This window comes from Etheostoma spectabile, unplaced genomic scaffold, assembly GCF_008692095.1.
Source record: "Etheostoma spectabile isolate EspeVRDwgs_2016 unplaced genomic scaffold, UIUC_Espe_1.0 scaffold433, whole genome shotgun sequence".
NCBI classification, from domain to species: domain Eukaryota; kingdom Metazoa; phylum Chordata; class Actinopteri; order Perciformes; family Percidae; genus Etheostoma; species Etheostoma spectabile.
This window is the reverse complement of record NW_022605608.1, coordinates 79,725-102,471: the sequence shown is the minus strand read 5'-3', so window position 1 is coordinate 102,471 and position 22,747 is coordinate 79,725. Positions and strand designations below refer to the sequence as shown.

Sequence of the window (22,747 nt, the reverse complement as noted above, 5' to 3'; positions counted from 1 at the left end):
AGATCATGAGCGGCAGTAAAAGAAAATCAAAGAATGAAAACTTCCAGCATTGTTTGAATTATGAAAGATAAAATTGAAAATTGCCAGCAAGGCGCCAAATCTTAGACAGTCTAGTCCAAGGCAGTGACAGGATCAAAGAAAACTAGAACTAAAGTCACTCACAGATCAGTTATCTTTTCTTCTTTAATGTGGGCAAAACACAAACGCATTTCAGCTAGAAGCCATCATCAGTGTTTGTGATTTCTTACTAAATAGGAAGGTGATTACTTAACTAATTAAAATTGACAGTTTTTGTTCATGTTGAACTAACTTTTAGACTGAGATTTGTTATTGAGCATGTTGTAGACAGTAGGCCTACTGCTATTGCTGTACTTCCAGGTCTTTTTGAAAAGGGCCCACTCACTTTTCTACTGGCCTGCCCAAAAAAACTTTTTCAGCCTACGCCACTGTATCTAGGCCCTACCTTGTATGTATTCTACTTGATATGTTATGCAAATAATTCAGTGCAGGGCCAGAGAAAACAGTGATCATGCATACCTGTATTGTAAATTTTAAAAAAGTAACACACATTAACTGTGTCGGGGCTTTGGTGGCCTGGGATCCTTGGGAATACCAACCTGTTAATCCAGACATTTCCATTGTATGTTTCCATTTTATCAAAATGTATTTAGGCCTACTGTATGCTTAGTTGGTTATCATTATAGCAAAGAATCCCTGAAACAAAAATGAATAGAAGTTTTCACATCAAATGTGATATGCTGTCCACATAACATAGTCTGATAATAATCAAGGTGTGATAAGAGTATGTGAACGAGTTATCTTAACTTTAGAAGGACTAATCCGCAGAATAGCTCTTGGACCATGCATTGTGCCCTTTTCCTCTACCCTTATTGAAAGTGTTGACTTAGTTGAAGAGAAGCGCTGAAGATTTTTGGCCCAGTGCCAGTAGTTTGGAAACAATAATAAATGGCCGACTAGCTAGATATTTAGACATCCTGGGGGCAGTAGTGTCCCCCCGTACAGAGGGTGATGTTGAGATGATGCAACTAGAGGAGGGGGCAGCAGAAGATCATCCGGCAGCTGCCAGCAGAAAGAAGCTGACATCCGAAACCGATGCTGCCTCCCGTCTGGAGAAGTGAATTAGCGAACTGTTTGCGACCGCAAATGAACACCTTTATCAACGTGTCAAACAGACACATTAGCTAGGAGAACCTCAGGTAGGAATATTGTATCTGGTGTCTGACATAGCGCTGTCTTTTTGCCGGCTATGCTAACATTGTTATCCTAACGATAGCATTAGCAACATTGCCTTTCCCATTGCTTAACGGTAGCCTACTGACAGCTGAGGTAAATTAGCTAACTGACTTCAAAGAAACGCGTAAACCTAATCTAAAATTACGTTAAATGCACAGACTTGCATTGTTCGTTTGTTTGTTTTAAATAGCATTAGCTATAATTATTGTTTTAACATCAAAGCACATTTTTGGTCTGCTGTCAAGGTAGAAGAAATCATTTAAACCTATACTATGAATTATTTCAAAATAAGTCGCGATGTCTTTACTTGTAGCACCAGTGTCATTCATAATTGGATATGCGTAAATATAACTGTGATTAACAGAGTTAGCTGAAAGGAGCTTATTTTTCCTGGTAAACGTTAACTGTTTTTGCTGACATTGAATTTGTCACATCTTTTGTTATTCTTTGCAATGGTATTAAATCAATTCTGTTTGGCTGAGTTAACGTTAGCAGGCTACGCTGAACGTCTTGGCAAGACTACCTACAGCTAAATATTTGGAAATAACTTCGGTAATGCTCGGTCTTTAGCGCTTTTGACTTTGTAAACTGAAAGTATCTTTTCACCTGGCTATTCATATCTGCAGTATAAACCACATCTACTCAATATATTCCATATATCTATTCATCTATAATACCTCTGTTTTACTCTGGTTCAAATTATCCTGTCTTTTCGGAGTTTTGTTATTATCGTTTCAGGTGAGGTTGTTGAATGGTTGTGCTTACGTGTCTAGCTCGGTGCTTTTGTTTTGAAAGCCTATGGCCTGACAGGAAGTGAAATTGTTGAGATTCTTTCGTGCCTGACGTTCTAGCTAGCTAACCAGCTAACGTAGTTACCTAGGGTATCTCCATGGTTTTAAGTTGCTATTTGGTCTTTAACATCATAGAATCGACGTATGCTTACTCCATAGAGTGGGATAGTTGTTTTTACCTAAATGGTTTAGTTGGTAAAGTATTTGCTTGTGTTGTTGAATGACAAACTGTTGGGGCTAACGTTAGCCGTGCTGCTGCTAATGTAGCTAGCAAGGTGTAACCAAGAACAATGTAAAATTGCCACCCCCCTGAGAAGAGTCAACAATAAACTCATGTTGCAGCTTGCCAATTCCCTTTGGCTGGCCCAAACGGTATACTATTGCAGAGTTGTAACCCCTGTGTGTATCTGACAGAATCTTCCTCTCTTTCAATTCATTTGAAATCGTCTTTTTTAACCAGAGGTGACTACAGATGTGTCGCAACTCTCCTGGAATAGCTTGGAAACAGCAATATGTCACAGCCCACTCTTTAAATCAATGAATTTCCAGGAGATTGACTCATGAGATATTCCTTCTTTGCCTGCCTGATTGCTTTTAGAAAAATATTTTGGAGAAACTTCTCTGACTTTGAACAAGGGGTTATTAATAAATGTAATGTATTTCCAAGACAATTCCATGTCAGAATCAAAGTCATGCCCAGTTTGGTTAAATTTGATGATTACATTTTTAGTTGTAGTAGGCATGAAAACTCTTCCACAGAGCGTGTTGAAGAAGTGGAAGGTGAATGGGAACTCACAAACACGCCATAGCTCCTTTTATCACTGTGGATGCTTTTGCTTTTACAATACCAGGACAGGTTGATGTTAATGATGTCAAATAGGTTAACAATGACTTGTTACATATTCTTAATTTTAATATTGTAGCATTGATATACTAAAATTACTGAAGTCTACATTATAGAAAATGGCTTGTGTAATTGCAAAGTCTTGTGATTAATAGCGAGGCATATGATTATATAATGAAATTAAAGGTTTGACAGTTTCTGGTCTGTCTCAGACAGACTGGTGCCTGCTTGTCCTTGTACACACAGTCACCCTTTTTGGGGTTTACTTCTTTTTTTTATTTTTTTTTTACTGGAGACGCCGCCGCAGGAAGCTGATGTTTTGGCAAGGAAGTGCCTCCCCGCGGTTAAAGCATGAATAAGGGAGGAGAGCAGGGAAGGGGTATTAATAAGTTACTAGACCACTGCGACCCCCACCTCCTTCTCTTCCCAGACTTAACTTGGCTGTTTCTTCTCCGTCTTCTGTCTCATGTCTCATGCTTTGTTCAGCTGTCTGTAAAGGAACACTACACACACTTGTTCCTTTTGGTCAGCCTTGGATCAGATCCATTGCATTCATTACCACTGAAATCAAATACAGTAGCTCTGTTTAATTAGAATCAGGATAAGTGTTATTGGCTTTTGGCTTATTAAGGAGCAGCTTACGTTCTGCAGCACAGAGCGCCAAATGGCTAAATTGAGTTGAGCTGTTGAATTTTATTGACAACATCCTATCTCTTATTTATTTAATACATAAATTATTAAATATATTTCAATAAATTGAAACATTAAATATTCATATCCTTGTGGCTGCTTATATGTTGTTATTTCTGAATAACAATGCTGCAATCATTCCTCCTCAGAAGATGTATGCAGTTGGCTAATATTTCAGAAAATGTCTGCCGGCGGCAGGTCAACCGGATGGTCTCCGACCTTTTAATATCTGTGTTGTTTATTGAAGAGTGTAGCCATATTTAAACAAGAATCAGTAAGCCCAATGATGTGGAGTCACCAAGAAAATAGTTCTTCAGCATCACAGAAACGGCATTGTTTTTGGACACGGTGTGATTCATCACAGATGTTGGTGCATACTACAGTTGTGCTGTGTGAGAAGAACGACTCTTTTAGACTACATTTTCCAAACTGAGCCCCCTCTGACATGCATGCGTGCGTGCGTGCGTGCGTGCGTGCGTGCGTGCGTGCGTGCGTGCGTGCGTGCGTGCGTGCGTGTGTGTGTGTGTGTGTGTGTAAATTTATTTTGTGTATTTGAATTCTTTCTTTAGGAATTTCTAAACTGGTACACACACAAACCTTTTTTGCAGTAGTTTTGCAGAGTGAGCGAGTGAAAGAAAAGGCCGCTGCCTCTGCCCCATTTAGCTGCACTTTTGGTCCCCAGCCTTCTCTCCCATGTCTATTCAGATCCAATGAAAAGAGCTAGCAGCTCTCTGTTTCAGACATCTGCTTTGACACGCATTCAGCTATTCAGAAAACTGGCTAGTTGTTGAGTTCACATGTCAGTACTCTGGGAAAAAGGCCTGCCAAACGTACGTTTTATGGATAATTACATGCATACACAGGCAGTACAGAGTTAGGTGGACAAAGATAAGGTTGGGAAGAAATATATACAGAAAAGTTGTTCAGCCTGGTGGCAAATGTCTTTTTTTGACGAGGGCCCGCCTGGGGCCATAACAGAATCATTCACAGAAAATTGTGAATTTAAAAAAGCTATAAAACCGATTCCATAGGGCCCTACATTTTGAAAATATGACTTTGTCTAGGTATCCAACTGAGCCGCCCCACTGTATAACATACAAAAATACAACCCACAATAATTCCCAGTGGCTAAGGCCCGGTGGGGGGCAACTTAGACCCAGTGATGTAGGCTATTCTATAGCAAGAGGAGTGCTATTGATTGCCCTGTATCTTCAGCTGGAGAAGTTATGCTCAGTGGCATACAATATACCCAATATAGTACCCAAAAGGTTTTTTGTTGTAAGAAGACAAGCAAGACTGTAGAAGTGCAGGCAATGGCTGACTAAATGGCCAGGAAAGCTTCCCAGGCAATTATTTACAGCGTCACTGCATATATAATTTAAGATAACTCGTCAACACATAATGTCTAGGTCTGGGTGACATGTAGTGAGATCTGTACAGACATGAGACAGTGCATGTTCTCTAAATACAGCCATGGCGTAAAGCAAACCAAATAAGGTAAGGCTCGTTGGGATGTACGTGGACATAAAAAGGAGCTTAACCCAGAAAAAAACACTGACTGGGGAAAGATGCATGGTGTAAATTTAGAATAAATATTCTAATCATGAATGGTCAATGAGGTTGCAGATGTGAACACTATATGCTTTAAAATATACTCTGAAAGTTGAGTTTGTATTGTAAACCATAAGCCTGCTGTACAGGTCTGTTTCAGTGAATAAAACCTACCTTTGCACCACAGGAGCTGCAGCGTCTAACCAGCTGAGACACATTATTTGCCATTTTCTTCACATGAAGCAGGGAAGATTTTTCTGTTTGGTCTGGTTTGGTTGCAGCACTTTCTAAACTTAGTAAGGAGTAAGCACGTTGTTTTGGACTGAGATGTCGTGTGCTACAATTTGAAAAATATACAATTAAATCCAATCCAATCAAACTCCTCATAAGTCTTCCTCAAGTCTAGTGATGTGTGTTTTCATGGTTTAGTCTCAGCATCTACGTCACTCGAGGCCAAGGTTAAGCTGACAGAAATAATAAGCCGAATAAATACCTTCTCGGCAGAAAAAGATGAATCACTTCAAAGGTCTTGGAGTGCCCTCGAAGTGGAAGATTTGGAGCAGGATGACAGATTTAAAGCACCGTCTGTACCAAGGAAACAGCTGAAATCTATTAGAAAAGTACTTTATTTTTTAATAAAGTGCAGTTGTGGTTCAGTAGCAGGTTAGTTTGGATTGTCTGGAGGTATCAGGAAAAAGAAAGTTGACAAAATGCGGCTCAGATGTGAGCCCCCTGCTCCTGCTGCATCTTAAATATTGATTTCTTTTTGTAGTGTGTATTTATTTAGGTAAGATTCATGGTAATGTTTCACTCTGAACTTGTCTAAACATTTGTGCTCCTGCTGCAATACATTAGTCAGATTCTCATAGCGTTCTTTTTAAAGTCTGATTTACTGCTGCTGATTTTTGATTATATGTATTCCCAGATCCAAACAACAAACTTCTGCTCAGGAAAACAAGAGCTAAGTCAGAGATAGATTGCAGCTGGGTTTCCCATGTACAACAAATAACTTCTTCAGCTCACTTTTTCCTCTCAAGAGCCTTAGTGCAAAAAAGCTCCGAGACGTCCAAATCTGTGCTAAAGTGCTTACTCTTAGTCTCCAGCTGTGTCCCAAATCCCTTTTTCTAGCTATAATGGCATCAAGTCAGGTTCTCTTCAGACCTGGACGCAACGCGTGAATAATGCGGAATAAAGCCTGCTGTGCTTTTACGAGCTTTTGTGATTTGTTTACAGCCATTTTCAGCACCTTGTCCGCTGCCAAATGAACACTGTTTGCAAAATTGTTCCAACGTAATTAATTATAGGGGCTTCATTTGAAATAATTTAAGAGAACATTTTGTATCCCCGGTTATTAATTCAAGACTCATTCTGCAACAATGCAACTCACCAAATTATCCGGGTAGAACTACATCTCACACAAACATGGCACTTAATGATTTCTTGGCAGGGAAAGATGATATTCAGTGCATCAGACCGGTTGCCCAGTAACAAGCTAACAGACATGTTTGCCTCACAAAATAGGACTGCAGTTGTGCTAATTTGAGCTTTTACTTTGATCTGTGAAGGAATCTTACTTTTCCTTTTTTGGCTCTGCTCAATTTTCTACACAGTCCTCGGAAAACTCTGTCTTGCCCATTTTTGTCTGGCAGAGCGGAGTGCAACAACCCCCACACGTCAAACTCTTTATCAGTTTGATCATTGTTGCAGCTGACAGGCATGTCAAACTCTGAACTGACTGAATTATCACAAACAAAAGAGCCATCTAGTGGAGATATTGTTTTGGCCTTTTGAAAGCCTCTATTTCAGTGTAGATTCCTTTATCTGGGGTGGTCCACCCCAGCTGTCCTAACAGTAACCAAATGGAAGTGTCCATGTATCATGACGTAAATATAAATAACAATATTTTAAACTGCAAGATCTACAAAAAGTTGTTATTGTAGGGATTGGAGGAACGAGCAGAATTATTTGAACTCTGCCACACGTTTTCCTGTAAGTGCTCGGCTCGCCTTTTTCACAGCAGACATTTTGACTTGTCATAGTAGGAAAAGCACAGCAGAAATTGATAACCTTAACCATTGCTCAGTTCTATCAGGGGTCTGTTTCAGGAAGGAGGTTTAACAAACTCTGAGTCTAACTCTGATCTCTGAGTTGATTTACCCTGAGATGGGAAACTCTGAGTTTTCGGTTCCAGAGCAGCTGATTTGAGTTGGTTACATCAACTCCGAGTAGGTTCACTCAGAGTTAAGTGAGTGTATGTATTTTGTTTAGAAAAGCATCACATCACATCTGCTGTAAAAGAGAGAATTTGCGTGGGAGAAAATTGTTGCTAGAGTATAATGCGTAAGTTCCAATATAGTGTATTAATATCATACTTAATCATTTGTATAATATTGCATTTTGGTTCAATCTTGCGGGCGAAAAAGTCCTAGGCTTACTACTAAACCATCCAAAGAATTATAATTCATAATCTTTTATTTCAAAGGGTTTTACACATCCATTTGTTATGGCTCCCACAGGTTTGTGCCAAGGGAACTCTACAACAACGCTTAAAACACGTTTCAGAGCGAGTCACACTCTTCGGTGCTTTGCTACAGTGGCTTTACCAATATACTACGCATCACCAATGTCATAAATAAAACTTTTTTTGCAAAAATACGTAATGTGACACAAATAATCTGCTGGGATGTAAGAGCATGTCCACAACGTGTGACGTTGTATATTGTTCTCTTCATTAATGAAGCCTCTATTTTTACAGGCTTGTGATAATGTGCAATGTGCCATAGATGCCAAAAAATCTGTGTTTGGTACTGCCAATTTGTTTTGTTTTGTCATCTGTGCAATTAATATTACTAATATTACTTTGTGAGAAGAAAAATTGTGGCAGAGAATCAATGCTAAGCTAAAAAATTGTGATTCATATTTTCCCCCCAAATTGTGCAGGCCTATTATGTAGGCTACATAACTGATAGACTGGCAAGACAAGTGGTACCGCTCAAATAGGTAGTTATCTGTAAATGAAAATACATCTGTAGTCGGGGCCTCAATATCATCTCCCGACGTACTGTATGTTTAACTCTCTGCAAAGTATAAAACGTTTTATAGTCTGCCTAATAAAGTTAATAAACCAACACGTTTTTTATTAATACAGATAAACGGCGCTATAAATGCTCCTGATACAGACAGAACAAATGAATGAGGAAATGAAAGAGCGCTGTGTCAGAGGGGGGAGACTGAAAGAAGAAAACCTGCTCCCGACCAGGTTAGGTTAACAGGCTCAGTTACCATAGTAACTGACTCTGAGGTTAAGTTACCTCTCTTTCTGAAACGGGCTGGAGTTCCCCCTCTCTCTCAGGTTTGACTAACCTCCCGTTTTGAAACTGAAAACCCAGAGTTTCCCTCATCTCAGGGTTAACTAACTCAGAGTTTTCACTAAACCTGCTTTCTGAAACGGACCCCAAGGGTCTCAGTAAGCTATTTCAGTAAGTCAGCATGCACAGTACCACCTGTGCTTCCCCTACTATTCACATGCTGTGAAAAAGGTCTATTCAATGTGGTCTCAGTGTGTTCCAGTGTTAAGGGAATAGCCTCTGTGGAAAGAATTCCTCTTCCATGGAAAACTGGAGCTATCACTCTGCACACTGACATACATACATTACCTTTCTCTTCCTCCTCCCACCCCCACCTTGTGCACAGATTGAGAGCTGTAAATGTATCGGCATCACAGAGCTCAGTATGAAGAAGTCGGTCCGGCCAGCGGCGAGTAAGGTGAGCGGAGATCGAGGGAAGGCAGAGGCCACAGCTACCGCTGGCACCGGGAAGCCTGCACCTAAGACCAGCACCACTGCACCTCTGTCTAAGGTAAGACTCATCCTGTGGTAGACGCTTTGAATTTGATTAGATGTTCTTTTTTGGGAGTGAATTCGTTGATTTATTTGTTGACAGAAGACAAAACATGAACAGACCAGCAAAAAGGTAACAAAGTAAACAAAATGGTGCCTACGGAACGAAAGCTGTTGCTTTTTGTCTGTGTGTGTGTGTGTCTGTGTGTGTCTGTGTGTGTCTGTGTGTGTGTCTGTGTCTGTGTGTGTGTGTGTGTGTGTGTGTGTGTGTGTGTGTGTGTGTGTGTGTGTGTGTGTGTGTGTGTGTGTGTGTGTGTGTGTGTGTGTGTGTGTGTGTGTGTGTGTGTGTGTGTGTGTGTGTGTGTTCAATCTGGACAAAGTAGGATGGATGGGCATGAGGGGAATCACAGGATGAATAGAAAAGATATATAGAAGTGAAAGTAAAAGGGGCATATCAAAAATAGTACTAACAATGAATAGGAGTCAGGAGGAGCGCCACCGTTTTTATTTTTTTGTGTGCTTTCAGGTAAAAAGCAATGATGATCTTTTAGCAGCTATGGCCGGAGGAAATCCTGCATCAAGTAATGCCGTCAGCAGGACCAAGAGAACTGCCACCGTTGGGACTAATGCTTGCAGTCTAGACAGCAAGCCAAAGACAACTTCAGGTAATAGTACATGCCTACATATACCCGATTACTCCATTTGATTCTTGCACTATACACGGGTGCTGATTCGCTTTGTATTGTGATTCTATTGCGATTTAACAGTATTGAGTATTGCAATATTCTTTTTTTAACAAAACAAAAGTTGAATAATCCACTTCTAGAGACAATAACATCATGAGACATTTCTAATAGCTAATGGTTTTCTAAAAGGAATGCACATCCCAATGTCAGTCAGTCAGTCTGACATTGATTTAATTTGTAAATTTGTATGTTTTTTTCTGCATTTTCTGCTGTTGCTCTGTTTTGCTGGAAACGGATATGATGTAGTGGCTATCGGCGGTACCGTATAAACCGAAAATTTTGAGCTAAGTCATTGGATAAAAAAACAAAAAATTTTGACTGTTGAAAAGAATCACACAATACAGATTACAATACATATGATTTTCAAATAGCTTTTGCCACACCTACTTAAAATGTAAAGATTACTTTATTCTCTCTCACCAGGTACTTCTTTTAAGCGTACAACCGCTTCCATTTCCAAGGAGCCAAATTCGTCACGAGACCGTCTCCGGACCTCCAGGACCTCAGCCAATAAGAAGCAGTTGGTGTCAGGGACCACAGCGGGGGATGTAGCTTCAGGGAAGCGCTCTCGCAGCCACATCCTGGCGGAGTCTGACGGCCGCATGAGCAAGTCTAAATCCGAAGGCCAGATCAGTGATAAGGTGGCTCTGGAGACCAAAGTGAAAGACTTGTTGGGTTTGGCTAAAAGCAAAGATGTGGAGATCCTCCACCTTCGCAGTGAGCTGCGGGACATGAGGGCCCAGCTGGGCTTGGGAGGGAAGGAAGCAGCGCAGCAGGAAGAAGCTGCGGAGGAAGAGGAGGAGGAGGAGGAGGAGGAAGAGAAGAAGCCCCAGGTGTCAGCCATCACAGCAGCTGACGTGGAGTCCACGCTGATTCTCTTACAAGAGCAGAACCACGCCATCAGGGAGGAGCTCAACCTGCTCAAGAGTGAGAACCGCATGCTAAAAGACCGGCTCAACGCGCTGGGCTTCTCTCTGGAGCAGAGGCTCGATGCCTCTGACAAGCTGTTCACCTACGCCTCCCTGAGCCCGGACCTGACAGCAGGTAGTGGGCAGAGTGATGGCGGGGGAACAGGTACGCTGACGTCCTCGGTGGAAGGCTCGGCCCCGGGCTCCTTGGAGGATCTGCTCACAGGTAGGGGTGTTACAGGATACATCGATGTGGATCAATCGATTCAATGATCCACGATCCAATATTACTGATGCAAAGTGAAAATATTGATACATAATGTCTGTAAGGTGCCCCTTTATTTTAGATTCCCACTGTCGCCCCCATGAGGAATTCTTTTATCTTTTAAGATTATTTTTTGGGCATTTTAGGCCTTTATATTCATAGGACAGATGAAGACATGAAAGGGGGAAGAGGGTGGGGGATAACACGTAGCAAAGGGCCGCAAGTCGGATTCGAACCCGCCGCCGCTGTATCAAGGAGTAAACCTCCACATATGGGAGTGCGCTTTACCAGGTGAGCTACCCAGTTATGAAGAATTCTTAGTAATGACAACAAATTGCAAGCGCATTTACATGAAACAAGCCTTCCGTAATCCCACACCATCTCCACCCCTCCTCCACGCAATGCTAGATTCTCTGTGCGCAAAAGACACTGGACAGCACCATTTTCTGAACATAGCCATTACTTTAAGAAAAGTTGTCAATCGCACGCCGCTGAATTGAATGGAATCAAGTTTGTATCTTTAAGATATCAGTAAATATTCTGTCGGTGTCCCAATAATCAATATTATATGGTATGTGATTTACACACCCTTACTGACAGGACACCAGCACGGAGGCTCAGCAGACAACCTGGACAGTGAATCCAGCGAGGTCTACCAGGCTGTCACCTCCAGCGACGATGCTCTGGACGCCCCTTCCGGAGCTTCTTCGTCATCTGAATCAGAGTGCGCCCCCAGCAGGGATCGCTCGCGGCGGGGCAGCAGCGGCAACGCCAGCGAGGTGTCAGTGGCCTGTCTGACGGAGCGCATCCACCAGATGGAGGAGAACCAGCACAGCACCGCCGAGGAGCTCCAGGCCACGCTGCAGGAGCTGGCAGACCTGCAGCAAATCACCCAGGAGCTGAACGGAGAGAACGAGCGGCTGGGCGAAGAGAAGGTCATCCTCATGGACTCCTTGTGCCAACAGAGCGACAAGCTGGAGCTGTATGGGCGACAGATTGAGTATCTGCGCTCTCTGCTGGACGATCATCACATATCGTACGGACTAGAGGAGGACATCAAGAGTGGCCGCTACTTGGAGCTGGAGCAGCGCTACGGAGAATTGGCAGACAACGCCCGCTTTGAGAGAGAACAGCTGCTGGGGGTTCAACAACATCTGTCCAACACACTGAAGATGGCCGAGCAGGACAACGCCGAGGCCCAGGAGATGATCGGAGCGCTAAAAGAGAGGAACCACCAGATGGAGCGCATCATGGAGTCCGAAAGACAGGGTCGAGCCGCCATGGGGGCGGCACTCGAGGAGTACAAGGCAGCGGTGAGCAGTGACCAGGCGGAGCTGAGCCGCTGCAGGACCCAGCTAGACCAGGAGAGGCAGAGGGTTGCCGAGCTGTACTCTCTTCACACCGCAGGGGACAAAAACGACATCTGCCAACTGTTGGAAGGAGTACATCAGGGGAAAGAAGAGGCGGAGGCCAAGGCGGCCAAGTTGCAGAAGGAGCTGGAACAAGCCCGCAGTGAGCTCACTCGGCTGCAGGAGTCTTTCAGTAAGGTTAGTTCAAATTTTTTTAGATTTTGAGATGTATAACCGGAGGACATCTATTTCCTGAAGGAATAAAACGATAATTTGATGCGTTTGACCTTAAAAAAAAACTATTCTAGGCTGCAAGAACACGGATGTAAGTGTTTTTGGGTCACCAAAATGAGTTCCCGTTTATAGTGCAGAGCCAGATTTAATCTTGAAAATGTCACATTCAGCTGTCAGGTCTCCAGAGTCCACCTTTAGTAAGACGTGGTACGCATTCCCACTTAGCACCTAGCCAACGTACCCCTAGACAGAGGATAACTGTGTCGATATGTCTCTATAAATTACTGTATGACACTGTTGGAGCTTTGTTGCACATTAAGTCCGCTAACTACTTCATGGCTTGTTATAGAAATAAAGGATAGCCCTCTTCCTATGTGTGTGCAGCTGGACAGGGAGTACAGAGACTTCCAGGAGCAGGTGCAGCAGCAGATGGCCGAGCAGGAGCGCGTGCTGGAGAAGCAGCGTGCGGAGCTGCAGGAGAAAGACACTGAAATCGCAGACATGAAGGAAACCATCTTTGAGCTGGAGGATGAGGTGGAGCAGCACCGAGCTCTCAAGCTCCACGACAACCTCATCATCACAGACCTGGAGAGTAAGTGGGCTGGACAGAACAGTGTAAACTCATTGTACAAGTCAGACTTTGACTGGCTAGTAGGTTTATATACCTATTTGAACAGGCTGTCTCACATTGCCAGACCTGTCTCTACTGTGGAGTGCTGTGGAGTAAGGGCTGGCTTTATGTTTCGTTTTGTTTCGTTTTTATTTCACACGTCATCACTGTACAGTCAAACAAAATTCCATGAGGCACAACAATCATATACAGGACGCATGAAATGGGGAACCCCAAATAAGCTACTAAAAGCTTTTCAGAGGAAACAATAAACATACAATAATTAACAAAACTCCAAAACTCAATTTACCATGGACGAACAAAACAAACAAAACCCAAACAACAAATAAATAATCCCAGCACAAATTGTAGCATTTACAAAATGATCAACAATGTGAAGAAAGTAATTTTTCCTTGACACGTTTTTTAAAGATGGAGACAGATTGCAACAATTTTAAGTTTTCCTCAAGCTCGTTCCAATTCTGCGGTCCCCTACAAACTATACTCAGGCTCGTACATTTTAACCGACGTTTTTTACCAGTAATTCAGTATTTTCCCCTTGTATCATAAGTGTACAGGGGACAACTGATTGGGACAAGCTCACATAACCGGCCGTTTAACCTGTGAACAACCTGGAACATCATGCAGGCATTTTGATATACGTTATGTTCAGTGAGCCTCAATAATCCAAGACGATGAAATACCACACATACATTCTAGGATAGGAGTATAGAACGCTCTGGGTTGTTTGCATTTCTATAAACCAATCATAATCATCTTGGCCGGCACCAAGTTTTTGGATACAGAGTCATTTGCATACAGGATTTGCAGCTAAAAAGAAAACATCACATAATACTAAATTAAGTTAACAGAGTTATCTAGAGTAACGTCCGCTATTTAAATAAGCTGGTTACATAGTTAAAGTGAATTTGCTCTCAACAGTTTATTGCCATGTGTACTTTGTCTAGAGCAATCCACTCCGGTCCCCACCAATCGGTCCCAAATGTCCCAGTTAAATAGTAAATTACGCAAACATATTCTTTGTCATTCAATCCTTTTCCTAAAGAATTTTCCTTTCATGTTCAGTGCGTAATGTTAGCTTAGTAGCTCCAAGGGTGTTCTTGTTTTGCAGGGGCAAAGCCTTGTCAGCCTTATCCTGGCAACGTACTTCCGTTGATCCCGACTGTGAAACCAAAACCAACATCTACTGTATTAAGCTATCCATTGCCATAATAATCCCATTATCAAGTGTTTGTCAAACTCTTAGTCTGAATCTTCAGCATAACTGTTGTAAAATGTGTGTTAGACCAACATGTATTTGCTTCCTATTTCAGACTCTCTGAAGAAGCTGCAGGACCAGAAGCACGACATGGAAAGAGAGATTAAGATTCTGCACCGCAGGCTGAGGGTAAGAGTGCAGCAAGGGGGCAGTGAGCTATGTGAGGACCAGGACAGACTGGGATAGACTAGGGTCAAATAAAATTTACATACAGCTCTTTGTTACCTTCGCCAAGGAGGTAATGTTTTTGGTTTGCTTGTTGGCAGGATCAGAGAAAAAACACTGAGCTGATTTTTATGAAACTTGGTGGAAGAGTGTAGCATGGGCCAAGGAAGAACCCATTACATTTTAAAGCAGATTTGAATCATGGGGTGGATACACAATATATCCAGTGCAGCGGAGGATGGTCTGGCTAGTTCATACAGCATTCCAGGATGGGAGAAAAACGTGCTCTGGTTTATTGGCATTTCTTTAAACCAATGACAATCGTCATGGGTGGGACTAGGTGCCCGCACAGGGCCCCGGTGCTGCTGCAAAATAGCCTCGGGAATAGAACTTGTTTTGGTAGAATGTGTATGTTTAAAAGTTGTTTTAGTCGTGCAACCAAAATCTCATATTGGACAGATAGTCTAGCTAGCTGTCTGGATTTACCCTGCAGAGATCTGAGGAGCAGTTAATCATAGTCCTAATAAATCCATCGGAGTTTGAAATTCAAACACAAAAAAAGTGGAAGGTAACGGACATCTGGCCTTAAAAGACATAAGGTTAAATTTACGGAGGCAACAGAGCAATCCCGGAAATGAAACGTCGTGGATATAGACTAGGTGTACATTGATATTGCACATGAGAGTTATGATATGTGTGGTCTACTTGGAGTGTTGATTATAAAGTCTTGACAGCAGCAGGAAGGACAAACCTGCAGTGTTTCTCCTTCACACCATGCAGGGCAAGCAGCCTGTCGCTGAAGGATCTTTTTAGGGCTGTCAGTGTCCTTAGTCTATATCCTTTGTGTTCCACTTCTGGGAATGCTCCGGTGCTGCAGGACATTTCACCAGATGCATGTATTATCTGTTTCCTTCATTGTGTTAAAATTTAAAATTTGGTGGATTTCTGAGGACTATGACTCCTCATATGTCTGCATGTTAAACTGAGACAGCTAGCTAGGCAATCTGTCCAATCTGAGTTTTCTCTTGAATGACTATTTTACAGAAGATCTGTACAGAATTTAGCACCGCCCCTGATGATTCTGATTGGTTAAAAGAAATGCCATTAAACCAGAGCTCCCATCCTCGAATGCTATGTGGTGTAGCCAGACCCTCCTTAAGGGTGCTTTGGAGGAGGGTCTGGCAAAGTGAGACTAGAGTGTCCTGTATGGGGTGGGACATGTTGTCCATCAGGGATGATAGCTTAGCCATCATTCTCCTTTCTCCCACCATCTGCGTGTGTGGTGTAGGAGGAGTCAATGGAGTGGCGTCAGTTCCAGGCCGATCTGCAGACAGCTGTTGTCATTGCTAATGACATCAAGTCTGAAGCACAGGAGGAGATCGGGGACCTGCGGCGCCGGCTGCAGGAAACCCAGGAGAAGAACGAGAAGCTGTGCAAGGAGCTGGACGAGGTCAAGAGCCGCAAGTAAGAGCCGCAGAAAGCTGCAGAGAGATGTTTAGAAGAGCTGCAGCGGTCACGCTGACATCGTCTGTCTTATGTTTGTAAACAAAACGAGGGTAGATTAAAGTTTGCTTATTTAAATTATGATTCTGGGTGCTCAGTAGCAGGGTAGCATTCATTTATCGTTGGTGACAGCCCACAGTCACAGAACAAATGATTTATTTTCAATGACAATTTCAGCATAAATGTCCCTACAACATGATATAAGCCCCTGAATAATTGTCCCATTCTCAAACCATATTTACTCATTTTAAATGCACACAATATTCCGTCTTTTTCCCTTCTTCCAAAAAGACAATTTTCCGACTTAGCTGTTTACCTGACTAATGAAAATGGATGTTCCACTAATATTCCCGTTTACATGCAGCTGTGCAAAAGTTTTCCACCGGCGGCAGATTGTGTGAACACAGCCTCCGTATTTCATTCCTTAAACCACCTTCTTGAAAATTTGGGCGTTTCAATGTTTGTTGATATCCTAAAAAACCTGTTGATATCCAATTTTCTTTCATAAATTCATTCTTTTGAGCATGCATATCGCAGCCCTGCAAACTGTTTGGTTTGTGTACAAAAAACCATAGCAACACTGAACACACAAATCTGTAGGCCATAAACAGGCAGGGGGCCGTAAACTGCAGTAAATCCCCCGTTTGAGACGCATATTCGAAATTCAGAAAAAAAAGGCCTTATTCTGAATATCCAAATGGAATATGATGACCTGTATCTAAATATATTGTATTAGATATATAATGCATCTAATATTGTCATGTTTGGAATAATAGTTGAATATTAATGTTTGTTAATGTAGAAATTGAGGAGCTCTGAGGGTGCATACTGAGTAGTATACTGAGTAGAGTACTGTGTGTTTCCCAGGCAGGATGAGGAGAGAGGCCGAGTGTATAACTACATGAATGCAGTGGAGAGGGACCTGGCTGCTCTCAGGCAGGGAATGGGTCTCAGCCGGCGATCCTCCACCTCCTCAGAGCCCTCGCCGACCGTCAAAACACTCATCAAAAGCTTCGACAGTGCGTCACAAGGTGCTACACAATAACAATATGCTCCACTTCCCTCACTTTTTAGAAAACTTTCCCTTTTCCCTTTATCCACCTTCCTCACTTACCGTCCTCACATAACATTTATACATAATATGTCTGTTCTAGGCTTGACACAGTTCATAACATGAGGGGAGTGTATTTGGTTACCTGTGCAGAGCAGGTCTGAACTGAGCTGTATGTTTCGGTTCCTTTCCACTCCTAACTTAGGTCCACCCTCCAATGGCAGTGCCTCTGTGACTCCAACAGCCTCGGCTGCTCCGCTGCCACGCACCCCCCTCAGCCCCAGTCCCATGAAGACGCCACCAGCAGCTGCTGTTTCACCCATACAGGTACAGGAGGAAAGGCTTTGGATGGATATGTTTCTATGGTGTTACCTTACCAGTTTTATTTTGTAGTGATCCGTTAGGAAAAGATCTTTATTGGCTTTATTGACTTCACTAGACTTCATTAAAAGCCACCCAAGGCATTTCATGAGGATTGACATGGAAGGAAAGGAAAATGTACTATCAACAAATAACATGATTTAAAAAGACATGAATATAGTTACATACTAATTTTAAATCATATTAAAGTTAGAGGGATGGGATGTACAATTTAGTTTGTAACAATTACAAGGTTTTAACCAAGCTGGATCAAAAACTCTTGACTCTAAAGAAGAAAAAAAGACGGAGAAAATTTTCTTTATGTGTAGGATAATTGCAAAAGTTGTTATTATTTTGCTGTTTCAGAGACACTCCGTATCTGGCTCTATGTCAGCAGCCAAGCCGCTCTCCTCCCTGAGCGATAAGAGGCCCAGCTACACAGACATCACCATGCCAGGTGAGGCACCTGCCCCAGGGATCACTTCAATACACTTCCTATGTTGTATTAATAAGGACAGTTTCCTTGTTTTTAGAACTGTTATTCCCATAAATGTTGGAATAAATGTGTAAAGGGGCAGAATAATGTACTGTTAAATATGGGTCACACACAGGAAATGCCAGAGTCCTCCATCTTCTTCTATACCTCCGTTCCAGTGAACTTAACGATTAACAGGCATGGGCCTCCCCTCTATCATGGGAAATAACATGACAGCTTCTCCCCAGAGGCCTGGAGTTGTGAGTTAGCAGGTTTACTGTATGTTGACTTCATGTTCTAGTTAATCAAAACACTAGAGTGGATGATAAGAGGGAATGATGAACCACCAGATAGTGTAGAATTTCCCACAGTTTTGTTCTCACCAGTAACGGGTTCAAGTGTTTTATGTGAACGTGCAGACTTGGCCATAGCCTCCAATGTTCTGTGTATTTTTCTCTGATTTATTGTTTTCTTGCTGAGCAAAGCAGCCTCGTTCGTCCGGTATTCCCTGAGCTCAGAGAGGCTGGAATGTGGCTCATTGCTGACCCTGTTTTCTAATTTCAGAAGAAGCCCCTTATAGAAACACACTCGCTATACATGTGATGTAAATCCTGTGATGTATCCACAGCTGAGCACCTTCTCAGGGGAACCTCGGCTAGCCGGCCTGCGGCTGTCCTCCAGAGGGTCTCCAACATGGACTCCACCAAGGCAATATCAGGTAAGAGATGCTAGATAAGCTTATAAGAACTTGTTTAAAACTAACTCAGTCATTAGTTTAGTTTAAAAACAAAACAAAACAAAACAAAAGGGTCTATAATTGTGTCCCCCACTGAGCAGTGTCCCGCCGGAGCAGTGAGGAGATAAAGAGGGACATGTCTGCCCCAGACGCCTCCTCAACCTCCCTGATGGCTATGAGTGCTGCCTCCTCCCCGCTCTCCCTGTCCTCCTCCTCCCCCACCGCCTCCGTCACCCCCACAGCACGCAGCCGTCTAAGGTACCACTTTCTGGGGCACTGACTCGCCTGCATGTTGTACTGATATGTTAGAACTGGGATGCGTTATTTGCCTGTTATTGCAGCAAATGTGCTCACGCTGCCCGTTTACAGGCAGTGTCTCGGTTTTGCATTCTCGTCAGTGATTGAAATCTGTCGGTTGTCTTTGTGACCTCACCACGTCACATCACCCCTAGTTATGATTGGTTTCCAGGCGAAACCTACAGCCCAAGACAGCTTTCCTTGCTGACTAAGCAAACACGCTTACCATGCAACCGGTTCGCCTCACTGACATGGCAAAACTTTTAAGACTGGCAGCGTGTTTGCTTACATGTCTGTTCTGTGTGTCTGTTACAGAGAAGAAAGAAAGGACCCACTGTCAGCACTGGCTAGAGAGTATGGAGGCTCCAAGAGAAATGCTTTGCTAAAGTGGTGCCAGAAGAAGACTGAGGGTTATCAGGTGGGTCTCTGGAAGGTACCAGCTGACCTGATCACACATGATGAAGTGTCTGTAACTATAACTCTTCTCCAATGGCTTAGCCACTAAATAACAAACCTAGTTAAAAGAGAAATATACAACAAGTAGATCTGGCCAGGCAATCTGATTGGTCAACTAGACATTTAGAACGTCATGCAGTCTATGGATACGACACCATACTCCTCTCTAGAATATTACTCAGCCATTTCCATGACATTCCAGAGTTTAATAAAAAATAAAATAAAAATTTGAAACATTTTTACTCATGAAAATATATCATAAATGAACATGCAGCAATCTCTCCAAAATATTTATATGACGGGATTCATGGGATTAAATGACAACGCTCTTGAGTTAACATCTTGGAAATGTTTGGATCACATCAGCTGTGCCGTTGACACGGCGCGATTTTAAAAATAGCCTGCTATATGTGAATGTTGCGGATTCATAGCATCTAAATCTGTCTAAAGAAAAATATTTATATCAGCAGGTATCTTAGTTACAACAATATTTCGCTAGCAAAGCAGTTTAGTTGTATGTGTGCGGTATTTGTTCAGTTTGGTAAATCAGACTATCTCTACAAAGCTAACGTAAGCTGAAGTTGACTTGCTCTCTCTCTTTTTATATACAGTCTATTGGCTGACAAAACAGGGAGGCAATATAAATTGTCTCTGTTGCTTTTTCTTATTTATTTTCAGATCAAATTGCCACAATATGAATACATTTGGATTTTGTACCGTTTTACAATAGCAGTTTTACTCGAGAGTGATGCCAACAGAACCTCGGTCCTAGCCGCATCACTGCCGTGCTAATAATGAGGTTAAATGACATCCTCTTGTGTGTAATACCGTATCTGAAGTCTCTTTCCCAAAATTCCGCCTTGGTGCAGAACTGCAGCCACTGGAGCCAGTCCCACAACGAGCTTTCCTTAGTACTGTAGTACCCAGTTAGTATGCGGTTAGAATATGGCTGTCTCATGTGACCTTGTTATTTGTACACCCTGTGACTATACAAATCACAACATGTAAATAGGAACATGTTGGCGTTGTTTTGTCACTTATTGGGAGCAGTAGGATAGATGGAGCCAGTTACCTGCAGGATCTGTGCTAGGCTAAGCTACTGGTGGGGCCGTCAGACAGAGTTACAACACGCGTGGAGATGCATTGACTTGTCTAACTCTGGGGGTAATGGTAAATAAGCTAAAGTCCCAATAAGTCGCCGTGTTCCTTTTAAAGGCTCTAATTTACAATTTTTTTTTTATTGTCGATTAATCTGTTAGTCTATGAAATATCAGAAAATTGTCAAAAAAGTTGATGGGTGTTTTCAAAAGCCCAAGATGACGGCCTCAAGTGTCTTGTCATGTCCACAACTCAACAGAGGAGGAGCCCGATATTGGTGGGCCGATATTATTGGCCAATATTAGGAATTCCATGATCTGTCGGTTTTGGCATTTATAATGTCCGATTTATAAAAAAACATTAAAAATAAAAATAAAAAAATGGACTGTCAACTATGTTCTGAGTCTTGCCGTTGCATAGTTTGTCCACCAGAGGGTGCTCTAAACGTCCCTGTTGGCAACACTGATTAGGTTTTTGTTAATGTGTTTTTGTTCAAAGGACTTTAAGTTTTATATCTTAAGTTTGTCATTTTATTTATCAGACCTTTAATACATTTTGATGTTCCTATGTTCTGTTGTGACAATAAAATAAATTACTATTATTATTATTAATATTATTATTATTTTAGTGAGAACTCATAAATAACTACAAATAACTAATGATAGGGAAATCTGTTTCTGTTTTGTTCCGTGTTTCTGGATTATTATTTTTTTTATTTATATACATATTGGCTTATCAGATTTTTAAATAACCAAATATTCGTATTGGTATCAGCCTTAAAAGTCCTTTATTGGTTGGGCTTGAGAAATAAAGAAGCTAGAAAATATTCACATTAAAGAAACTGGAATCATAGAATTTTCAGACCGATTGATCGATAATCAAAATAGTGCCGATTAATTTAATAGTTAATTGACTAATCTTCGCAGCTTTACTTTCCTTTCAGTCTAACGTGGTGGTGTTGTTGCAGATAGATAGCACCGTGGCAACTGCTCTCTCCTTGCAGGTCTTATTGGTTAATGGCAGTTGACTCAAATCAAAGAACGCCTGTCTAAACGTGTGCAGCGAGGACAACTGTCAAAGCATTGACCTAGAAATGAAAGTGCTTAAAATGACAATCAACAGGTGTGTCAAGAGTCACTTGCCATATTGAAGTGATGTTTACCCCTTTTAACAGATGCACCTTATGGTTACCATGACACCTTAGGTCCTCTACAGGAAGTGTGCAACATTTAACACATCCTGCGAGTTACCTACCTGACGAAAACATGAGGCTTTCTCTGAATCATTTTGTACTATTCAGATTATAGCTGTGACGCGTGATCATCTAGTTACATATAACCTTAGTGGTTGTTTGGAATCACAGATTTACAGCCCCTGCAAATGTCAGATAGCAGTTGATGGTGGAAAAGATGATAAAGGTGATATGGAGGAGCAGTGTTAAAAACTCGTATAAAATCCTACAACTGTCATCAAATCTGGCCTGCTGTTCCCTGCAGTTAAATCATTTTAAATAGTTCCATGACAACTGAATTTATTGTGATCATATTATTGTTGAAAGCTGTAATGCACTGTGTGCTGGCAGTGACTTTCATGACCTGGGATAAAATATTGTACCCTCTCTCTTAGCTTGGATAAGGCCCAGAAATTGGTTTTTCATTGACTGTAAATGCTCTGTCGAGTTAAATCAAAGTTGAAGGGCATCGTTGTTTCTTTGTTTTTCAGAATATTGATATCACAAACTTCAGCAGCAGTTGGAATGATGGCCTGGCCTTCTGCGCTGTGCTTCACACCTACCTGCCTGCACACATCCCCTACCAGGAGCTCACCAGCCAGGAGAAGGCAAGTAGAGCCCTGGGGAAAGCCCAGACCTTTAAGTCCTCACCACTCTATCATTACCGTAGTTAGACATGGTATTTCACCGAGTGTGACTTTGACTCTCTTCTTTTCTCAGAGAAGAAACTTCACCTTAGCTTTCCAAGCTGCAGAGAGTGTGGGCATCAAATGCACTTTGGTAAGCTTTATACCAATATGAAATGACTATTTTAAAATAAATTAGGGATGTCAAAATTACCGCGTTAATAACCAGTTAACGCAATTCCCTTTTGACGCCACTGATTTATTTTTAGCGCGCGATTAACGCATGCACGTTCTGTGATTCTGCTCTATAGTTTGGGACATCAGGAAGCTGGTTGAGTTTTTCAAATTCCTTCCGGATCCATTCCAATCCAACTTTATTTGTAAAGCAC

General features: G+C 42.1%; 1 protein-coding gene across 2 annotated transcripts in view; it reads left to right on the top strand.

Moving 5' to 3' along the window:
- Positions 1-925: 925 nt before the first annotated feature.
- LOC116686653 (cytospin-A) overlaps positions 926-22,747 on the top strand; it is a 26,178-nt gene continuing 4,356 nt past the window's right edge. The window contains exons 1-16 of one of the 2 annotated variants that reach the window (XM_032511673.1): positions 926-1,217; positions 8,824-8,988; positions 9,496-9,634; positions 10,139-10,849; positions 11,489-12,435; positions 12,856-13,063; positions 14,416-14,489; positions 15,814-15,989; positions 16,896-17,047; positions 17,285-17,406; positions 17,806-17,896; positions 18,543-18,632; positions 18,752-18,908; positions 19,263-19,365; positions 22,224-22,340; positions 22,453-22,512. In XM_032511673.1, the coding sequence (XP_032367564.1) occupies positions 8,863-8,988; positions 9,496-9,634; positions 10,139-10,849; positions 11,489-12,435; positions 12,856-13,063; positions 14,416-14,489; positions 15,814-15,989; positions 16,896-17,047; positions 17,285-17,406; positions 17,806-17,896; positions 18,543-18,632; positions 18,752-18,908; positions 19,263-19,365; positions 22,224-22,340; positions 22,453-22,512 (3,273 nt within the window). In that variant the 5' untranslated portion in view covers positions 926-1,217; positions 8,824-8,862. Of the gene's footprint in view, positions 1,218-8,823; positions 8,989-9,495; positions 9,635-10,138; positions 10,850-11,488; positions 12,436-12,855; positions 13,064-14,415; positions 14,490-15,813; positions 15,990-16,895; positions 17,060-17,284; positions 17,407-17,805; positions 17,897-18,542; positions 18,633-18,751; positions 18,909-19,262; positions 19,366-22,223; positions 22,341-22,452; positions 22,513-22,747 lie in introns of both variants that reach the window. The other variant, XM_032511672.1, reaches the window with a different exon arrangement.